We start from the raw sequence: 18,285 nt of genomic DNA on the forward strand, positions 1-18,285 counted from the left end.
CTTAGAAATTAGGTGAAAACAGTGAGAAAAAGGGGTTGATATTTATCAAGCATTCTGCTCTTGTCCTAGTCTGTACTAGGCACCTAAAATTTTAGCAATGTTTTAATAGTACAGTTTTTTCTTATTGTGAGTAATTTCAAATTGAAATTCTTTTATTTTGCTATTTTACAAAATGAAATATTAACTAATTTCCAATGCCACTTAACACAATGCTTCCCCCCCCCATATAGACATATTTTACCTATTAACTTTTTAGTCTATTTCTTTATGTGAGGATGCTGCTGTATCATATGAATTAATATGAACAGACAGCACTTTGGAGTTTCAAGTTCTTAAATGCTTAATGAAACTGGTTTTGATTGCCTTTCCTTTAATTGTGCATAATACTGGAAAAGGTACAAATTCCTCTTTTGAAATGGATAGCACTAAGACAGAGCTGCTTTTAAGTGGTTCATCGTCTCTTTTCTTCTCTCTTCTTCTTTTTAACTGATCTTTTTCCAAAGAAAATCTTGAGTCAATTAATGGAAAAAGTCTGTTTGTAATCTTAACTCTGAGCCTTTGCTTTTCACATTTCATTTTTAGCTTCTCAATAGATGTACTTGGGAAAAAGCAATCACCTCTACACCGCACTCCCTCAAGTGATTTTTCTCTGTGGTCAATATTTGATGTTGTTGACAGTTATATATAACCATCACAAACTTTAAAACTTGACACCCAAATAATATTTCTGAAGATAAGAATTGTATATGGTTACAAATTTAGACCAGAGCTCTAGTTATGAATATTGTATGAAGTTGTGAAATAACCACTTTTATATGAGGTGAAAGACAGTTCAATCTTCATGAAATGGCAACAATTTCATGGTTCATTTTCTAGAAAAATTATATTTTAGAAGGTATATATTATACTTAGAAAAGGAGCCATAGAAGAATGTATAGAGAGCCAGAGTAGGGGTCAGTAAGTCCTTCACTCAAATATCACCTTGGCCATGTATTTTACAGGCGACTTTACACATAAAGTCTCTTAGCTTCTCAGTGACCCCTGGGAAATTTAAGACTCTTTAAGTTGTGGAGAAAGTATCATTGTATTAGCATAGGACTTTTCCTTTTTTAGGATCTTCTTTGGCTAAAGAAATAATGATTTATATTCTTTCTTTCTGCCTCCTCTTTCTCTTTCTCTGTTTTTCCCTTTCCACATCTGCCTCTCTGTATCAATATAGATATAGATAGATGGATATAATGCCAGAAGGAACATTTAAGCTTTTTTTTTCTTAAAACCCTTACCTTCCATCTTGGAGTCAATACTGTGTATTGGCTCCAAGGCAGAAGAGTGGTAAGGACTAGGCAATGGGGGTCAAGTGACTTGCCCAGGGTCACACAGCTGGGAAGTGTCTGAGGCCAGATTTGAACCTAGGACGTCCCGTCTCTAGGGTTGGTTCTCAATCCACTGAGCTATCCAGCTGCCCCCTCATTTAAGCTTTTTTATAGAGAAAAAAAATGTAGCAGAAATACTTGAGGTGAATAGTGTCTGTTTTCAATAGAGTAGTATAAGTTGATCACATTCTGTTTTGAAGTTATGTTTTGCTTCCATATTATATATATATTAGGTAACAGATTTGACTCATCCTCCTCCCAAATCCTTCCATCCCTCCTAGATGAAACATAAACTATTAGGAGGTTAGAAATTTAACAGAATTTATTGCCTGAGCATTTTGGAGAACTTTAAAGAGTAATTAGTCATAAGAGCAATTGCTATGAGACTTTGATGATTCTATGGTTCAGTGTTGGGAACATGGAATAGCATCATGGCTGGTGACATTCCTGCAAGTATACGAACCTCATAGTTCTCTTTCTAACAAAAATAGGCAAGAAAGGGCCTGCCTGGACCTTTATACTGTATTAGTGGGAAAATTGAAGAAGGAACCAAAGTTCCAGTTACTTGGGGAATAAATATAAAGTAATACTTCCTTCCTTTTTCCCCTTCCCCCAAGTTGGGCTATTAACAAATGGAGTTAGTTCTGACTAGACTAAAAGGGTAAGTAAGATTACCCCTCAGCCTCCTTCTTGAAAAGATGTTCTTCCAAGTTCCCCTCTTAACACATTGAATCTGATTGAAGCCTCTAATTAAAATCAAGATGTCTATTTATTTAGGTATAAAGGGTTGAAGAGTAATGAGGACAGAGGGAAAAGGAAATCCCTAGCTATTTCTTATACAGATCTGGGGAGTCTAAACCAGGGTCTTCTTCAGGATAAGCTCTGAGGTTCCCCTAAAGGACAAAAGTTTTTATCCTAAAAGTGTCACCAGTTGAAAGATAAGATTTTCTGTGGCTTAGGCAAAAGGATGGGGAATGTGTATCTTCACAACAAAGAGTAGTTCCTCCCCTCTCAGCTCATGGAGCAAAAGAACCTTTTTCAGCTTTTCAACTGTCCCCTTTTGAGCTTGGTTGAAAAGTTCCATACCATTCCCCAAAGTCAGCTGGGGTTCCTCTTCTTCTGAGATATTTTTTCAAATTCAATTTTTTCCATTGCTTCTGACCTTTCCCTCCTATACAATACCCAAGAAGCAATGTGCCCAATTGAAACTTTCTGAATAAATAACCAGGGACTTATATTCCTGATCCCTTTGTATCTGCAATTTAATGACAGAAAGTCCTTGAAAACTGGACTCTGTTCCATTTCAATCCATAAATTTGGGTCCAAGAGATATATTAAGAAAAGTTAGATGCTTATGGACAAACTATTGCAGGGACTTGTTGTTTTGGGCCTAATCATAAGTGATAGCTAGGAAATAGAAGGCAGTGGTCAGTTCTTGGATCATGTAGCCTAAATGCTCAGTGAAACATATTGGAATGGTATTCTAGGTCTGTCTTTAATAAATTTCTGTGTCTACATCTTTAAATTCTCCAAGATGTAGAAAATGTTATATATTATCTTATTTTTTATATCTTCATGCAAACTAGTATTCTGTGATGTATTAATAACAATAACATATTATTGGGGATAAAAGACAAAATAGAAAGCCGTTTAACATGCATAAAGAATTGACAGATAAAATAGCCATTTAAATTCAATGGTGTTTAAATGTTGGACTATAAGACCACAATATGGCTTTGGAAAATGTCTTATAATGTACAGAAATGGGAGAAATGGAAATTCTTGGAGAAACATCTGGAATGGACATCTCTTGGAAATGAAGTACAGACCTACAAGTATTATACAATGAAACTGTTCCAAAAAAGGAATTCTTGGGTTTCTCCCAGGGGTAACAACTTGCATTATGTATTTAAGCAGAAATTGTTTACTTTTAGAAACTAATGTCACATCATAATATTTTACAATTTTGGTTCATTTTTAATATATTATTCCAGTTCAGCAATCCATTAATATAATTTTTTTAACTTTTTCATAATTTTTCCAAACAACACTAGAAAAAAGCAATTCTATTGGTTAAGAAACCACAGTACTTAAAACTCTCAAATCAGTTGGAGATTCCATCAATTTGGATGTTTCCCACTCAACAATGCAGATCTCTTCCTTTCCATGGCCATCTTCTATAACTCTTGTCCATGCTGACCCAAATTTGATAGATAAACATCATAGGCAATCCACCCAATGTGCTTCTTCATGTTCGCGGTTAACAGTGGTATGCCTAACATTTTTCCTTTTTTAATTGGTCATGTTGGCATCATATCAGTATAACATGGTTTTTGCAGAGAATCTTTATACTGCCTAAATTTTAAATTTGTGTCCTCAAAGATTCAAGTTTACCTGGAAGACAAAAATCTGTGTTTTCTGGTTATTTCTAAGCACTGCAAAAAATGTCATTTTGGGGCATGGGATTAAAAAATGTAGCAGATATTATTGCATAGAATATTGCATAGATATTATTGCATGACCTCAACTTTCAGAGAAGAAGTTTGAGCAATTTTCACAATGCGATTGTTCATATTCTGTTTCTAAGTCACATATTGGATCTGTTATGCTTTTAATTGAACTTTCCTTTAGGATTCGCTCCTCTCTGGACTCCGCTCACGTTCCTATTCCTGCTCATCACCCAAAATTTCCTTAGGAAAAACCCGTTTGATACGTGATTACACAGTGTGTGATTCAAGTGAAGGTAAGCACTATTTTCTGTTCCTATTTTAAGAATGCCAAAACATCCAGAGGGCATTTTCAGCCAAAAAAAGTAAATAAATTATGTCAAGGCAACTAGTGGGTGTTTTCATTTGAATTTTGCTGATCTTTTTTCTTTGCCCTAATGTCTTGAGACTTAACCAAAAGTCCTTCTCTTGTTGAGTATTCCAAATCAATTAAGTAGAGATGAACTTTAAAGCAAAGTGTGTACATACGAGCATACTTTTATTAATCTATAGTCTTATTCTTTTTGTATTATATTTTTGCAAGTCTTTCTGCACTGAGGTTATCAAGTCTTAGAAAGGGATAGCAAAGTGTACTTAACTGTTTTCAGTCTGACCACTATTAAGAAAAACATTAAATACAGTCTTTACATGGTTGTTGCTATGTAACTAGACATAATAAAAATATAACAAAACATATGTATTTATTCCAGTAAATATAATTTGCATAAAATTCAGCAATTGTTTAAAAAATTTATAAGACAGATACATAAATGAAAACAGATATCTACTAAGTGGGTTTCCTTCCACTCTTTTGGGAGTGGTAAAGAAAATTAAAAATCAATTATAAACAAAACACATATAGCTTTAGAATAGAAAATAAAAGAAAAAAAGGCTTAAAAAAAGGTTAGGGAGGAAAGGAAAAAAGAAATTTCAATGGATTTATTTGGTTTGGATTATGAATCTTTCCTTCCATTGGGAATTACCAAGGATGTTGAGATGGAACACATTGGCATTGATGCTGACCACTTTTTTTTTTTTGTTAAGTTATTTTGTGATTTTATCACAATTGATTCCTACTTTGGAATATTACTAAAGCAACAGCAGCTTAACAGTAGTACAAATAATCCTCTGTAGGGTGTGTGTGAGTATGTGTTTGTGTGCTTGCATGCACATATGCATATGCATGATGAATTCTGTTGCAGCATTCTGAGAGGACTGACCAGATTGAGAAGAAACAAAGATTATATATCAAAGAAGGGCAATTGCCATGACATAAACTTGAATTTTTTTTTCCTGGCAATAACCTGAAATGATCCCTTAAGTGAGAAATTGTTTGGAAGATTTTAAAGTAATACCTTTGCTTTAAGCTCAGGTCTTAAATCTTTGCCTAAGGTATGAATGTCCAGAGGAAAAATGTTACCATTCCTCAGATTTTTCTCTGTTTAATCCCAAACCCTTTTCCTTGACAGTAAGCCAAGTTAGATGATGAGCAACTTAGAAATGTTTTCTCTTTTGAATCAAATTACATGAAATTTCTAGGGCCTAAGAGCTGAACATACCTTAATGGTCCTTGGCAAATTGTGGGCTGTATGTGGAAAACAGACTCTCCAGATAGGATCATTCATAGACACTGGGGACATTAGCCTTGTTTCACCTAAAATCAAAATCCTGCCAGGCAAGTGTCTCAAATCTACCTTTCAATGGATTCATGGTCTTGTTTTTTTTTTTTTACTTCTTGGCTCAAATTAAGACTGAGTTGACATCTGTGTTATTGTAAGTGCTTTTTCAAGGTTTCCTGGCACTTTGGTTATTTTGATCCCAGTTGAATCAATTTAGGTGGTTCAGTGGACAGAGTATCAGGCTTGGAGTCTAGAAGACCAGAGTTCAAATCTGACTCAAACACTTACTAGCTGTATGAACCTGGGCAACTTGCTTAACCCTGTTTGCTTCAGTTTTCTCATCTGTAAAATAAGCTAGATAAAACAAAACAAAACAAAACAAAACCAAACCATTCCAGCATTTTCCCCAATAAAACCTGAATAGGGTCATGAAGAGCTAAGCATGACTGAAATGACCCAATAATAGCAATCCCTTTATTTATTTTCAGTCTCCCACATATAATATTGCATATTACACACACACACACACACACACACACACACACACACACACACACACACACTGAATTAGATGAGTCTGAGATCCCTTCTAATTCTGAGATTTTAAAAATATCTATATATTCCTCCCCATAAACCTTTTATCTCTCTATATTAAGGAAGTCATATCACTGCATCCTCATTTTCTATAACATCTGTTCCATTATCTCTAAATATCATATTGAGATCATGAATCTAGAACTTTTAAGGACCTTCAATGACATTTGGTCTAGCCCCTTCATTTCAAAGACTAGGAAGGAAGGTAAGTAAATTGCCCAAGGAACCAATAGATGGTAAGCTTTGTAGATGGGATTTGAACCTAGGTCCTTTGATTTTGGACCCAGTGATTTACTTCTACTGTTTCATATAGCTTCTATTTCCCTTTTCCAAACCTACGTTGTCAATTTTCATACACAGCAGATGGTCCTTTGGCAACCAAACTGGCAACCTCTGCTTAGGCATCAACCCCAAATCCCATCATGTAATTTTTTTGGGAGACATACTATATGCCTGTGATAATCACAACTTCGTCAAGCTGAATAATTCTTTTTTTAAGGAAATTTTATTTTCTCAATTATGTGTAATATCAATTTCAACATACTTTCCCAACATTACAAGATCCAAATTGTCTCCTTCCATCCCTTTCCTCCCCACTCTTGTAGATAGTAAAAATTTTATCTGGGTTTTACATGTATTATCATGCAAAACATATTTCCATATTGATCATTGTGTAGTAAGAAAATACTCATATAAAACCAAAGCCCCCAAATAAAACCATAAGTAAACTAATATGAAAAACAGTATGCTTTGATCTTCCAACTTCAACAGTTCTCTTTCTCTGGAGGTGGATACAAACTGAATAATTCTCTCAAAGAGCTATAGATTTTAAAAAATTATATATGATATCAATATATAGTTGAGGCAGGGAATGCCATTATATGAATAGAAATTCATGCAAAGTGAACTGAAGCCTGCCTAGGATTTAGGTACATCACTATTCTGATAACCTTGGTTATCTCATTTATCTTCTTGGTTCCTTAACTTATAGAAGTTAAGGATAATACCTGTGTGTCTTACTTTATAGAGTTGTTGTGAGGATAATTTAGATAATACCTAAATATCTAAATGTAAAGTAAATCCATGAACTTTGGTGAGCCCAGTTTGCTATTAAATAAAAAAAAAACTATTTGTCCTTAATTCATGCCCATATTTATATTAATTTTTAAGTGTATAAGTTGATGATGACCATCATTGGTTAAGGAATTTTTTCCACTAATGAAATCATGGATATGGCCTAATATCTGCAGAGCCTATACTTATTTTTTGGTAATGTATTTTTTTCTTAATCATATGAAGAATTTCCAATTTCCTTTTTTTGGTGTCATTTTTATATTTTGATTTATAACTTTAAAGGACTTATCCTCACTCTGTAGATGGTGTGTTCCTCCACAGTGGTCGTTCCCTCCTTCCGTCTCTTTCCCTGTCTAAATCAGTGTCTCTGCTCCATCCTTGTAGTAAGTACTCTCCTGGAAACAAGATGGTGCTAAGCTGCTTGCATGAAGCTCTCTGCAGTGGCTCTTGGGAAACTAGCTTTCCCTTTCTTTTTTTATGAACTGTAAGGCAAATCTTATTGCCTCTCTTTGAGCTGGCTGTTGTTCCTGCAACTTGTTTTGGGTACTGCAGCCATAATAATATTTATAATTCCCTCTGCTAGACTGCAGGATATTTTTCTTGAGCTTTGCTGGAAGGTGCTAAGGTCTTTTTTTTCCTTTTCTTCTTTAAACACTTTTGTGTGTTGGTGACTATTTTAAATTAGGGATGAAGATGAAAGGTGGACCATATAAAGGGAAAAATGAGTTTTGTTGGGATCAAGCACATGATGTTTGCTGATTTTCTGCACTTCTGAACACATTTGCTGGCACTTGCTGAAGCTAACCTAGATTCAGGAAAACACAATTCCAACTATAAAGTAGTGGTATCTATATTTCATGGACCATGATGATCCTTTCCAGGTGATGCTCACTTGTAAAAATTTGTTTTCTAATTTTCTACCTGGCCTGGCAAAAATGGGAGAGGTTGTGCATTTCTTATGAAAAAGTTTATTAAAACTAATGACTGGGTGACTCGTTGCCTTAGTTTTAATTTTCTGTTCTGTGTTTTGTAGAGCAAAGAGCTTACAGCTTATCGGAACCATCAAGAGAGAAAAGGTATAACCATTACACATTTCCTAAGAAAATGCTTGTTGTATTCATTTTAAAAACAAACAAATTCTGACTTACCATCTTGGTATATGCAACTGCCATGGCCAAGCATGGCAGATGTCAAGGAGCTCAGTAGGAGAAGGTAGAATTCTGTACTGTGAAGTACCTCTGCCATCACTTTGGATGTTAATAGTGACTGGGTTCCTTTCCTTAGCCCCATCACAGTGGAATCCTTCAGTTCCTAGGTCTCTATATCTTGGGGCAGGAGTTTTGCCTTTTCCTGCTGAAGGGCTCCTTTCCTAGTCAACCAACCAAGCTTTGAAGGGTGAAGGGGAAATGGAAAAAAAAGAACTGGTGGTTATTTAAAGGGCAGCAGGCACATGATTATTAGAATTGGGAAGTATAGTAAGGTTTTGGGTGATTATGCTCCAGAGCAGAACTTCTTAGCCCTTTTTTGGTGTCTTGAAACCATTTGGTAGTCTGATTGAAATCTACAGGCCCTTTCTCAGAATAATGTTTCTAACTGCATAAAATAAAATAAGGATGATTTTCAAAAACCAATTATTTTGAAACAAATATGTATTTTTTCCCATCCATGTTCATGGACTCTCTAAAATCTTTCTGTGTACCCTAGGTTAGGAACTACTTCTCTAGAAAGAGTTTGATTTCTGCCTATGACACATCAGCATAAAGCTTTCAAAGAAAGTAAGATTGAACATTTTAATGAGCTGGTATTGTCAGCAAGAATCTATCATTTTTATGTGCTTGCTGAGAACAAGTTACAATGCTCAGTGCTGAGTGAAATAAAAAGTTTGAATAAGACATGATCCCTGCCCTCAAATTTGTAATCAAATTTGGCATTTATTAAAGAGCAAAGAAAATCTCTCATGCACTGTTGTTTTCCAAACTGATATACAAATAAGGGATATTGGAAGAAGATATAGTCTTATTCTATCAACTTTCTAGCAGCTCCAACTGTTAATTGAGAAAAGTTGAGATGCCCACAGACTTACTAGAAAGCATAGTTATTGACTGTTATTTTTGATGTGAACAAACAACAAAAGTAGGCTGTCAACATTCAAATCCCATCATGAAAATGTATAGTGTGTGACAACGTTAGGATATTTGGAGCTTCAAAGACCTGTAGCCATGCCAAGAAGTGTCAGTAATGCTCCACATATTTTTGTCTTTTTAAGACCACATGAGAATAATGCTTTAATTCTCTCTTGGCTATATCTCCAATGTTCAATCCATTTGAATATGAGATTTGATTGTGATTGTTTCTTTCTTTGTAATCATTAAGTGATTTAGATTTGGATGGGAAGGTCAGGGTTAAGTATTCAAAATCTTAGTTGACTTATTATGTAGATGAAGCTTGGTGTTGACTAAAGATCACTGAAGATGAGCATTTCATATGAAAATATGGTTTTCCTCTAATCTTCACTTTTTACTGGGTGGAATAATCAGAGTAGCAATTACCAACTTGCGGGTACAAAACCACAGCTATTACTTCCTATTCATGCACTCAAAAGTTAATGGCTGTGGAAATCAAATCATGAATTTGACATTAGCTTTTAAAAATTTGGTAGTTTTCTAATATAAGTTTTGCACAGTTAAATCTGTTCTTATCGCTGTTTTGGCTGCTATAGGAGGATGATAGAATCTTGGAGTTTAGATAAACCTTAGAGATCCAATCTCTGATTGAAGTATCCTTGGAAAATGAATGTTTTGGTTTGGATCCTTCTTTAGAATAAAAGAAACAAGGAGCCCCAAAATGGGCATTTTATTTTCTCCCTCCAAGTTGCATCTGCCATATCAATATCCATTTAGGTGTTTGTGTGTATGTATGTGTGTACACACACATTTATATTTATATATATATATACATATATATATAAATATATATATATATATATCTGCCACATAAATATCCATTGGTAGTTATATACATATATACAAACATATAAACATATATGAGTATATGTACGTGTGTAGATATATTTACTATTCTAGATGCCAAAAAAACTTTCAGAGGTGATCATCCTTTGAAAATCCTTAACCTTTGCAGAATGCTGATTTTAAAAAAGTGTCCTTATGTCCTTTGGGTAAATACAATATCTTTAGCCCATATAAGCCTTAGCATAATCTAGCTCTCAGCTTTATTTCCTATTAATCTTCCCTATATATTTTATGTTATAGCCAAGTTGGAATGAATACCACTTATTTTCCATAGCTGACATGCCATCTTGTGCCTCCACAGTTTGCTCTAGCCTCCAGTAGAATGTACTTCCTCCTAGATTCCATACTCTAAATTCCTATAAAGGCTCCATTCAGTTGCCTTTTCTTTCCTTCCTGTGGTTTTCCCTAATTCTCACTCTTGTTGATGTTATCTCAGTGAGTCAACAAACATTAATTAAGTGCTCCTTATGTATCAGGCACTGTGCTAAGAACTAGGGCTACAAAGCAATATGAAATTGGTTCCTGTCCTCTTTCCTCTGATTTTCCTTGAATTTACCAATTTGTGTATTGTGTCCCTAAAGTCAATGGAGGCTCCCTGAGGAGGACCTGTTTCATCTTTGCCTTTGTATCCCATTGGAAAAACAACAAAACAACAACAAACATTTAATGGAGTTTTTGGTTTCATTGGTGTTAGAAGACCCTGCAGATCAGTAACTCTTCTGAAAATTTAATCTTAGATTGTTGCTCAGAGCATTGAGAGATTAAATGTTTTGTCCACGGTCACACAGTATACAAGATGCAAGACTTGAATCTAGATCTTTCTGAGTCCAACTCTCTACCCACCATCTTATATTTGCCTTTATCCCATGAACATAGTAAATGCTTAATAAATGTTTGGGGAATTAAGCTTCTAAGCTCCTAATCAATAGGTTTAATGTCTGAAGAGACCTCAGAAGCCCTTGAATCCAATCCTCTTATTTTGTAGATGAAGAAACTGAGCTTGTGACTTACCAAAGGTCATAGCTGGTAAACTTCAGAAGTGGGAATTTGAAGCCAGATCCTTCGATTCCAGAGACAGAGCTCTTTCTGATATCTCATGCTACTTCCCCATTTTGATTCAATTCAGCACTTTTATTATACAATGGCTATTATGTATAAGTGGCAGCCAGTTGGCAAAGTGGATAGAGTGCTGGACCTGGAATCAGAAAGACTCATCTTCTGGAGTTCAAATTGGCCTCTGAAATGTCATCCAAGGTGTGTGACATTGGGCAAATCACTTAACCTTGTTGGCCTCAGTTTTCTCATCTGTCAAATGAACTGGAGAAGGAAATGGCAAACCATACCAGTATCTTTGCCAAGAAAACCCCAGAAGAGTCAGACATGACTGAAATGATTGAACAACAACACTATATATATATATAAAGTATGGGGCTAGGGCAGTGATGGAGAACCTATGGCACATGGGTCAAAGATGAACACAGAGAACTCTGAGGGATGGCCAGGGGCAGGGGGACAGGAGGGCACCCCTGAGTCTGTTACTAGAAAGGCAGAGGGACTCAGGTGGAGCTACTCCCCTCCCTCTCTCCACCATGCCTGATGACATTTTTTCACATCACTTACCCCTCTGCTCAGCAGTCCAATGGGAGTCCAGTGCATGTTTCCCTCCTCTGTGTGGGGTAAGAGGGGAGAGCAGGACATGCCCAGCACTTGGTGGGGGAGAGGGGAATGGCACATGATCTCTAAAAGGTTTTCTATCACTGGGCTAGGGGCTCAGGATATAAAAACGAAAGTGTCTGCCTTTCTCTCAAGAACTGTCAGATTTTATCATGTGCCACTGCCATCTTGTAGTATGTGTTTAATAAATGTTGAATTGAATTTAATCTAGTAGGGAGGTAAAATATACATAAATAATCATAAAACAAATTGGATTTGTTGCTACTAAGAATATCTGTAACAAATGACTAATAAATGTTATTAAAACAGACTCACACCATTAAATATCCCTTTAAAATATTTCACAAAGCTTGGTAATCTTTCTAGATATATTTAAAATATTTTAATTGATAGTTTTTATTTTCACATCACCTTCATTCCTTTTTTCTTTGTTTGTGAAGTTATTTTTAAATAAATGTTCCTCCAAGTTTTAACAACTAACAAAATGCTTATAATTAGTTTTAAGCTAAATAAATATATCAGAACTATATTCAATTACCCTAATTAGTAAAAAAATCAGATTGCCTCGAGAACTTTTATATGTCTATCTGTCTAATTTTTTTAAAAATCACTTCTTTTCTATCCTTTGGTTGGTTGAGACTTTTCCCCCCTCTCCACTCAGTAGGCCATCCCTTATAATATTTTTTAAGATGGGAAAAAAGAGAAGTTCAGCAAAACCAACCAACACATTGACCAAATCTGACATTGTATGTGCTATTCTATAACTTTTGTCCCATGCAAAGAAAGAAGGGAAGAAGCATATTTCCTCTTGACTTTTCCAGGGTCAAGCTTCTTGGTCATCTCGCTATCATTTTGAGTAGCACGATTCCCCTCTGTTATCTTTTTTTTCCTTAAGTATTATATAAACACTGATTTTACATTAGGAACTTGATTAGAGGAACAAAGCCAGATTTAGCTCTTAGTCAGCTACATCTTAGCATCTGAAACATGGAAGTGGTTCTGTAGACATTTGTGTATTAGATGAAGGAATAAAGATGTATTAAGTGCCTGGCATAACAATCCTTTTTCTTCCACTTTTCAGCTCCCATGCTCTTTCAGCCTCCTCTTCTCACTGTTTATATTTTGAATCTTGATAGCAGTTACCTTAGTGGCAGGAATATATGGTTGCATTCATAGTATAGAATATTGTATAATCAATGAATAGCATTATGTGTAGGATTGTTTAATATCTTACCAAATAAACCAATGACTTCCCAAATCACAAAAAAATATTTGATCTAGGTTGTACTACTTAAGAAATTCTTTGAGATTCTATGATTTTATTTTATTTTAATTTATTTTTAAAAACCCTTATCTTCCATCTTAGAATCAACACCTAGAATTGGTTCCAAGGCAGAAGAGTAGTAGGGACTGGGCAATGGAGGTTAAGTGACTTGCCCAGGGTCACAAAGGTAGGCAGTAGCTGAGGCTGGTTTTGAACCCAGAAACTCCCATCTCTAGACCTGGCTCTCTATGCACTGAGCCACCTAGCTACCCCTCTATTATTTTACATAGGAAACTTTTTTTTTTTTGTAAAAGGGCACAGTCAGTTGAAGAAGAATATACTCTTAACTTTGCAGTCTCACTTCAGTCTGTGACAGGGTGGCAGTTTCCCAAAGAATATGTCTGACTCTTGAATGCCATTGTTGCTACCTCCCTTAACCCCATTAATGTATAAACTGCTGTAACTATTATGCTATCATAACTGTTCCTGTTATGTGTATCTACATTAACACTATTAAAAGTATTGTCTTCCCCACAGCACCTTATATACTTATGAGATGTGTTATCTAAACCTCATGCATGTAGGATAAATAAATGTCAGATTCAGAAAAGGTGCATGTTCTCCAATCTTTTTAAACCTTCATTCTGGAGAGGTAGTAACTATAGAATTTATTATAAGAAAAAAATATTAAAGATCCCATTAGTGTAGTTAGTAAGCAAGTAAGGCTAGTTTTTTCCAATTAAGATTTCAGGGACAAAAATGTGATGTTTTTAAAATTTAAGATTCAGAATTATTACAGATCAATTGTAAAAGCTCACATTCCATCAATGGAATCATTTTCCTTTTTTTTCTCTCTTCCTTTCTTTTCCCCTCTTTTTCTGTCTCTTCTTTCATTCCTCTTTTATTTTGCTCTCTTCCTATTCTCTCTCCTCTCCTGTCCTCTCTTGTCCTCTCCCCTTCCTTCCTTCCTTCCTTCCTTCCTTCCTTCCTTCCTTCCTTCCTTCCTTCCTTCCTTCCTTCCTTCCTTCCTTCCTTCCTTCCTTCCATTCCTTCCATTCCTTTCATTTTCTTACATTCTGCCTCTCCTTTCTCTTCTCTTTTTCAGTTACTTTATTCCTTTTCTCTTCTTTCTTTCCTTTGCTCTCTTTTTCTTCATTTCTCTTATCTTTACCCCATCTCTCTCTTGTGTCATGGTAATAAGCACCATAGGGACTGGCAGATTCATAACAAGGCATCAGCTGCTCTGACAAGTCTCATTGCTAGAAAAGTGGTTTATGAGGTAACTACCTCTAACAATCTGGAGGAGGTCTTTGAACTTTGTATTTTCTTCCAAGGTGTATATTCTGAGAATTTATCAGCCTGGCCTTTCTCAGATTTGTTCTCAGTCTCTCTTCAACTTCAGCATTGCCCTGTTTTTTTTTGTTGTTTTGTTTTATTTTTGTTTTTGTTTTTTATGTTCTTAGGTAGAACAGAGAGTTCTGTCTTTGAGTTTCTTTATGTTCTTAGATGGTGCATTTTGTCATAATATCAAGGTTAAACTGGGAACTATGGTCAGTTTATATGTTGCCTTATTAAAATCTAAAGTTTGCAAACTTATTTAGCTACAGTCTTGTAGATTCTTTAAATAGTGTCTACAACAATGTTGGAGGAAGAGTCAAGATGACTTTGATGAGAAAACAGAAACCTTTTTCCTTTGCTGGGACAGTATAGAGGTGTAGGAATTGGGAGGGTGGATCAAGTTTTTCCCAACCCCTGCCTCTTGGATTTTTAGTGCCTTTGGCATGAGAGCACTCAAGAGTAAGATTTTTTTCTTTTTATATATAAGATTATCTGATTAAAAGTAGTTTCTTAGTATATATTAAATACATATCATTATTTAATCTTTCTGATCCTGAACCTGTTGATAATAAAAGGAAGTCACAGTAATGGACAGGCAATATGATCTGAGAATCCTGATGATTGAAACTAGGGGAGCTAATGGATTGAGAGCCAGGCCTAGAGAATGGGAGGTCCTGGGATCAATGTGGCCATAGACACTTCCTAGTTGTGTGACTCTGGGCAAGTCACTTCACCCCCATGGTTTAGCCCTTACTGCTTTTCTGCTTTGGAGCCAATGTACATTATTGATTCTAAAATGTAAGATAAGGATTAAAAAAAAAAGTCAACTGGATGAAGTCTAAATGCTTCATTCATTAAAGGGTCCCTTTTCTTTTTTTTTTAATTTTATAATATTTTATTTGATAATTTCCATGCATTATTCATTAAAGACAAAGATCCTTTTCTTTTCCTCCCCCCACCCCCCATAGCCAACGCGTGATTCCACTGGGTAGAAAGGGTCCCTTTTCTTTCCAACTCTTGAAACAATTTAGGGTACTTAATTCTTTTTTCTTCTTCAGATTATTGCAAAAGGGAAACATTTGAGGCAGCCAGAGTTGGCTAATCTGTTCTGTTTTGTAAATGTGCTTTGCAGTTGCTAGGGAAGTAGAAAGGGTAAGAGAAGGAAGCCCATATATACCACGTCTACATTCCTACAACTGAAATACTCATTTTAGTTATGCTTCCCCTCCTCAGTAACTCTTTCAAGGGTCTGTTTTAAGAATTCAGTCCATTAGGAAGAGCTATCACATGGCAATCCTTCCACTCTCTCAAACATCCATAATGATTAGAGATTTATACAACGTGGTTTATGAGGCAACCAACTCACCCACTGTAGAAGGGACAAGCTGGATCATGACTGCTTTCCCTGCTCTACTTAATCAAGCTCAACCATTTTATTATCTTTAGATTTTTTAAGGTCAACTGAATTTGAGGCACATAAGTAGTCTTTTCCCTTGAAAAATATATAATAGCCAAAATGAAAATCTAGATATTGATTCTTTTTTTTTTTAAACTTTAGCTTCCATCTTGGAATCAATACTGTGTATTGGTTCCAAGGCAGAGAAGAGTGGTAAGGGCTAGGCAATGGGGGTTAAGTGACTTGCCCAGGGTCACACAGCTGGGAAGTGTCTGAGGCCAGATTTGAACCTAGGATCTCCCACCTCTACACCTTGCTCTCAATCCACTGAGTAACCCAGCTGCCCTCTAGATATTGATTCTAAAATAGCTACCAGAGATAGGAAAGAAATCTTTAGATTTTTTTGAGAGCATTTTGAGATTTATAGAGAAACCTTATGGAACTATTTGAATTTGTAGCCTAGAATGGATCTTAGCAATTTTTTATTATTCTTTAGTCCAGCTCCTGATTTTATAGATAAGTTAACAGATTCAATAAGTGAAGTCACTGAACAAAACTAAAAAACAATATTTTAGTAAAAATGGATTATGAACTAGTAATATAGCCAAATCACTTTCCTGATAACCACTTATGTTTGATTTAATTTTGGTACATAAGATAGGAATTCTTTTTACTAATTATTTTTCCTCAATTAAATGAAACAACAATTTTAATTTTTTAAATTTTGAGCCAAATTCTCCCCCTTCTTCCTTTCTTCTCTCCCCATCCTCCTCCCTAATATAGCAGTCAGTATGATATAGACTTTACATGTGTAATAATATAAAACATTTTTTCCAAATTAGTTACTTCGTGGAAAAGAACTCAAATGAAATAAAGCAAATTATAGTATGTTTCAGCCTGCATTCAGACTCCATCCGTTCTTTCTCTAGATTTGGATGACATTTTTCATTTTAAAGTTTGGAGATTGTCTTGGATCACTGTATTGTGAAGAATTACTAAGTCACTCATAATTGTTCACCATGTAATATTTCTGTTACTGTGTTTAATGTTCTTCTAGTTCTGTTGACTTCATTCTGCATCAGTTCATGTAGAAGTTTCCAGGATTTTCTGAAATCATACTTCTCATCATTTCTCATAGTTCAATAATATTCCAGTAAAGTGATATAGTATTGTCTTAACAATTTTCCAGTCTTTGATGCAGTATTAATATATTCTCTTTATAACATATGACATATATATGTACTAATATATAATGTATTTTGATATTTCTCAGTATGTTTTGAAGCATTCTTTAAGGGCTGAACATGCTAGTCTTACAGTGGTGACCAATAGTGTCCTAGAGTAGAAGAAACTTCAGTTTTTAAACCCATATTGGGAAAGTGTTGCTTTCTCAAACATTATTTAATTTGACATAAATATTATTTTGATCTTTAATATGTTGCTTTCTCTCATTTTATGGAATGAGTTTTTGTAGAGCAGTTTTTTCCCAAGTATTACTGTTGTCTTGTTTGGCTTTGAGGCTTACAATATTGATATTGATGGGCTTTAGCCTCTTTGCTCCTATGATTTAGCATCTAGGTTTAGGAGATTTCTAAATTGTATGTAGTTTATTTTTGATTATTAGTAACTTCATATACTAATCTGCAGTTTTCTCCCATCTATCATTTTACTGATTGTCAGATTTTGGGAGCAAGACATGAGCAGGAAGACATTGAATCTGGGCACAGAGGTGATGACTTTTGTGTATTTCTGAGGCTTACATTTTGTCCTCAGTGTGTCTGCAAAAACATTGCCTCTGACTAATTCTCCACCACATAAATGCTGTCCATATTATTGCTTGTTTCAAGGCTGGCTCATCTGGGCCCCAGAAACCTCATTTTATCACCAATAATGGGCAGTTGCATATTTTCTTGGTTAATATAGCAGGTCTGAAATGACGTCTAAATAAGTAGAAATGATGTTCATGCCTTTAGAAAAACTATTGAAATCTGAACACATCTTGCATTGAAAGTGTTAGACTAAAGGCAGTGGATGATGGCTCTAAATCTATAATTTTGTTCTTCTCTGCTTATGGCAAGTAATTCTGTGTTCTAGGATTCAAGAGGAGGAGTGGGATAAATACATCATACCTGCCAAATCAGAATCAGAAAAGTACAAAGTGAGCCGCACATTCAGCTTCCTCATGAACAGAATGACCAGCCCTAGGAATAAATCCAAGGTAATTTACAGGAGTCAATATTATATCTTGCAGAAAAAGGTAATAGACATTCCATTCATCCTGTCTTTAAAGTCTGTGATTCCAAGCAGGTGCTAAAGTTCTTCTATATACTTTAAAATTTTTAGATTTTTCCAAATTGCATTTTTTGCAATGTTTCTATTTGAAAATGTTTTTTGTGCTTAGAGTGGACTAGTGTCCAAACTTCTAGAACTACTAGCTT

The 18,285-nt window shown here is 35.1% G+C and overlaps 1 protein-coding gene across 12 annotated transcripts in view; it reads left to right on the plus strand.

Annotated features, from left to right (window-relative positions):
• Positions 1-18,285, plus strand: part of ARHGEF28 (Rho guanine nucleotide exchange factor 28) — a 373,512-nt gene that overhangs the window by 250,432 nt on the left and 104,795 nt on the right. For 9 of the 12 annotated variants that reach the window (XM_056824748.1, XM_056824754.1, XM_056824753.1 and 6 more), the window contains 4 exons: positions 4,005-4,116; positions 7,449-7,529; positions 8,180-8,222; positions 17,942-18,065. In XM_056824748.1, coding sequence (XP_056680726.1) covers positions 4,005-4,116; positions 7,449-7,529; positions 8,180-8,222; positions 17,942-18,065 — 360 coding nt within the window. The remainder of the gene's footprint in view (positions 1-4,004; positions 4,117-7,448; positions 7,530-8,179; positions 8,223-17,941; positions 18,066-18,285) is intronic. The other 3 variants (XM_007486522.3, XM_016431346.2, XM_007486525.3) reach the window with 1 other exon arrangement.

Source organism: Monodelphis domestica, chromosome 3 (genome assembly GCF_027887165.1).
Source record: "Monodelphis domestica isolate mMonDom1 chromosome 3, mMonDom1.pri, whole genome shotgun sequence".
NCBI classification, from domain to species: Eukaryota; Metazoa; Chordata; class Mammalia; order Didelphimorphia; family Didelphidae; genus Monodelphis; species Monodelphis domestica.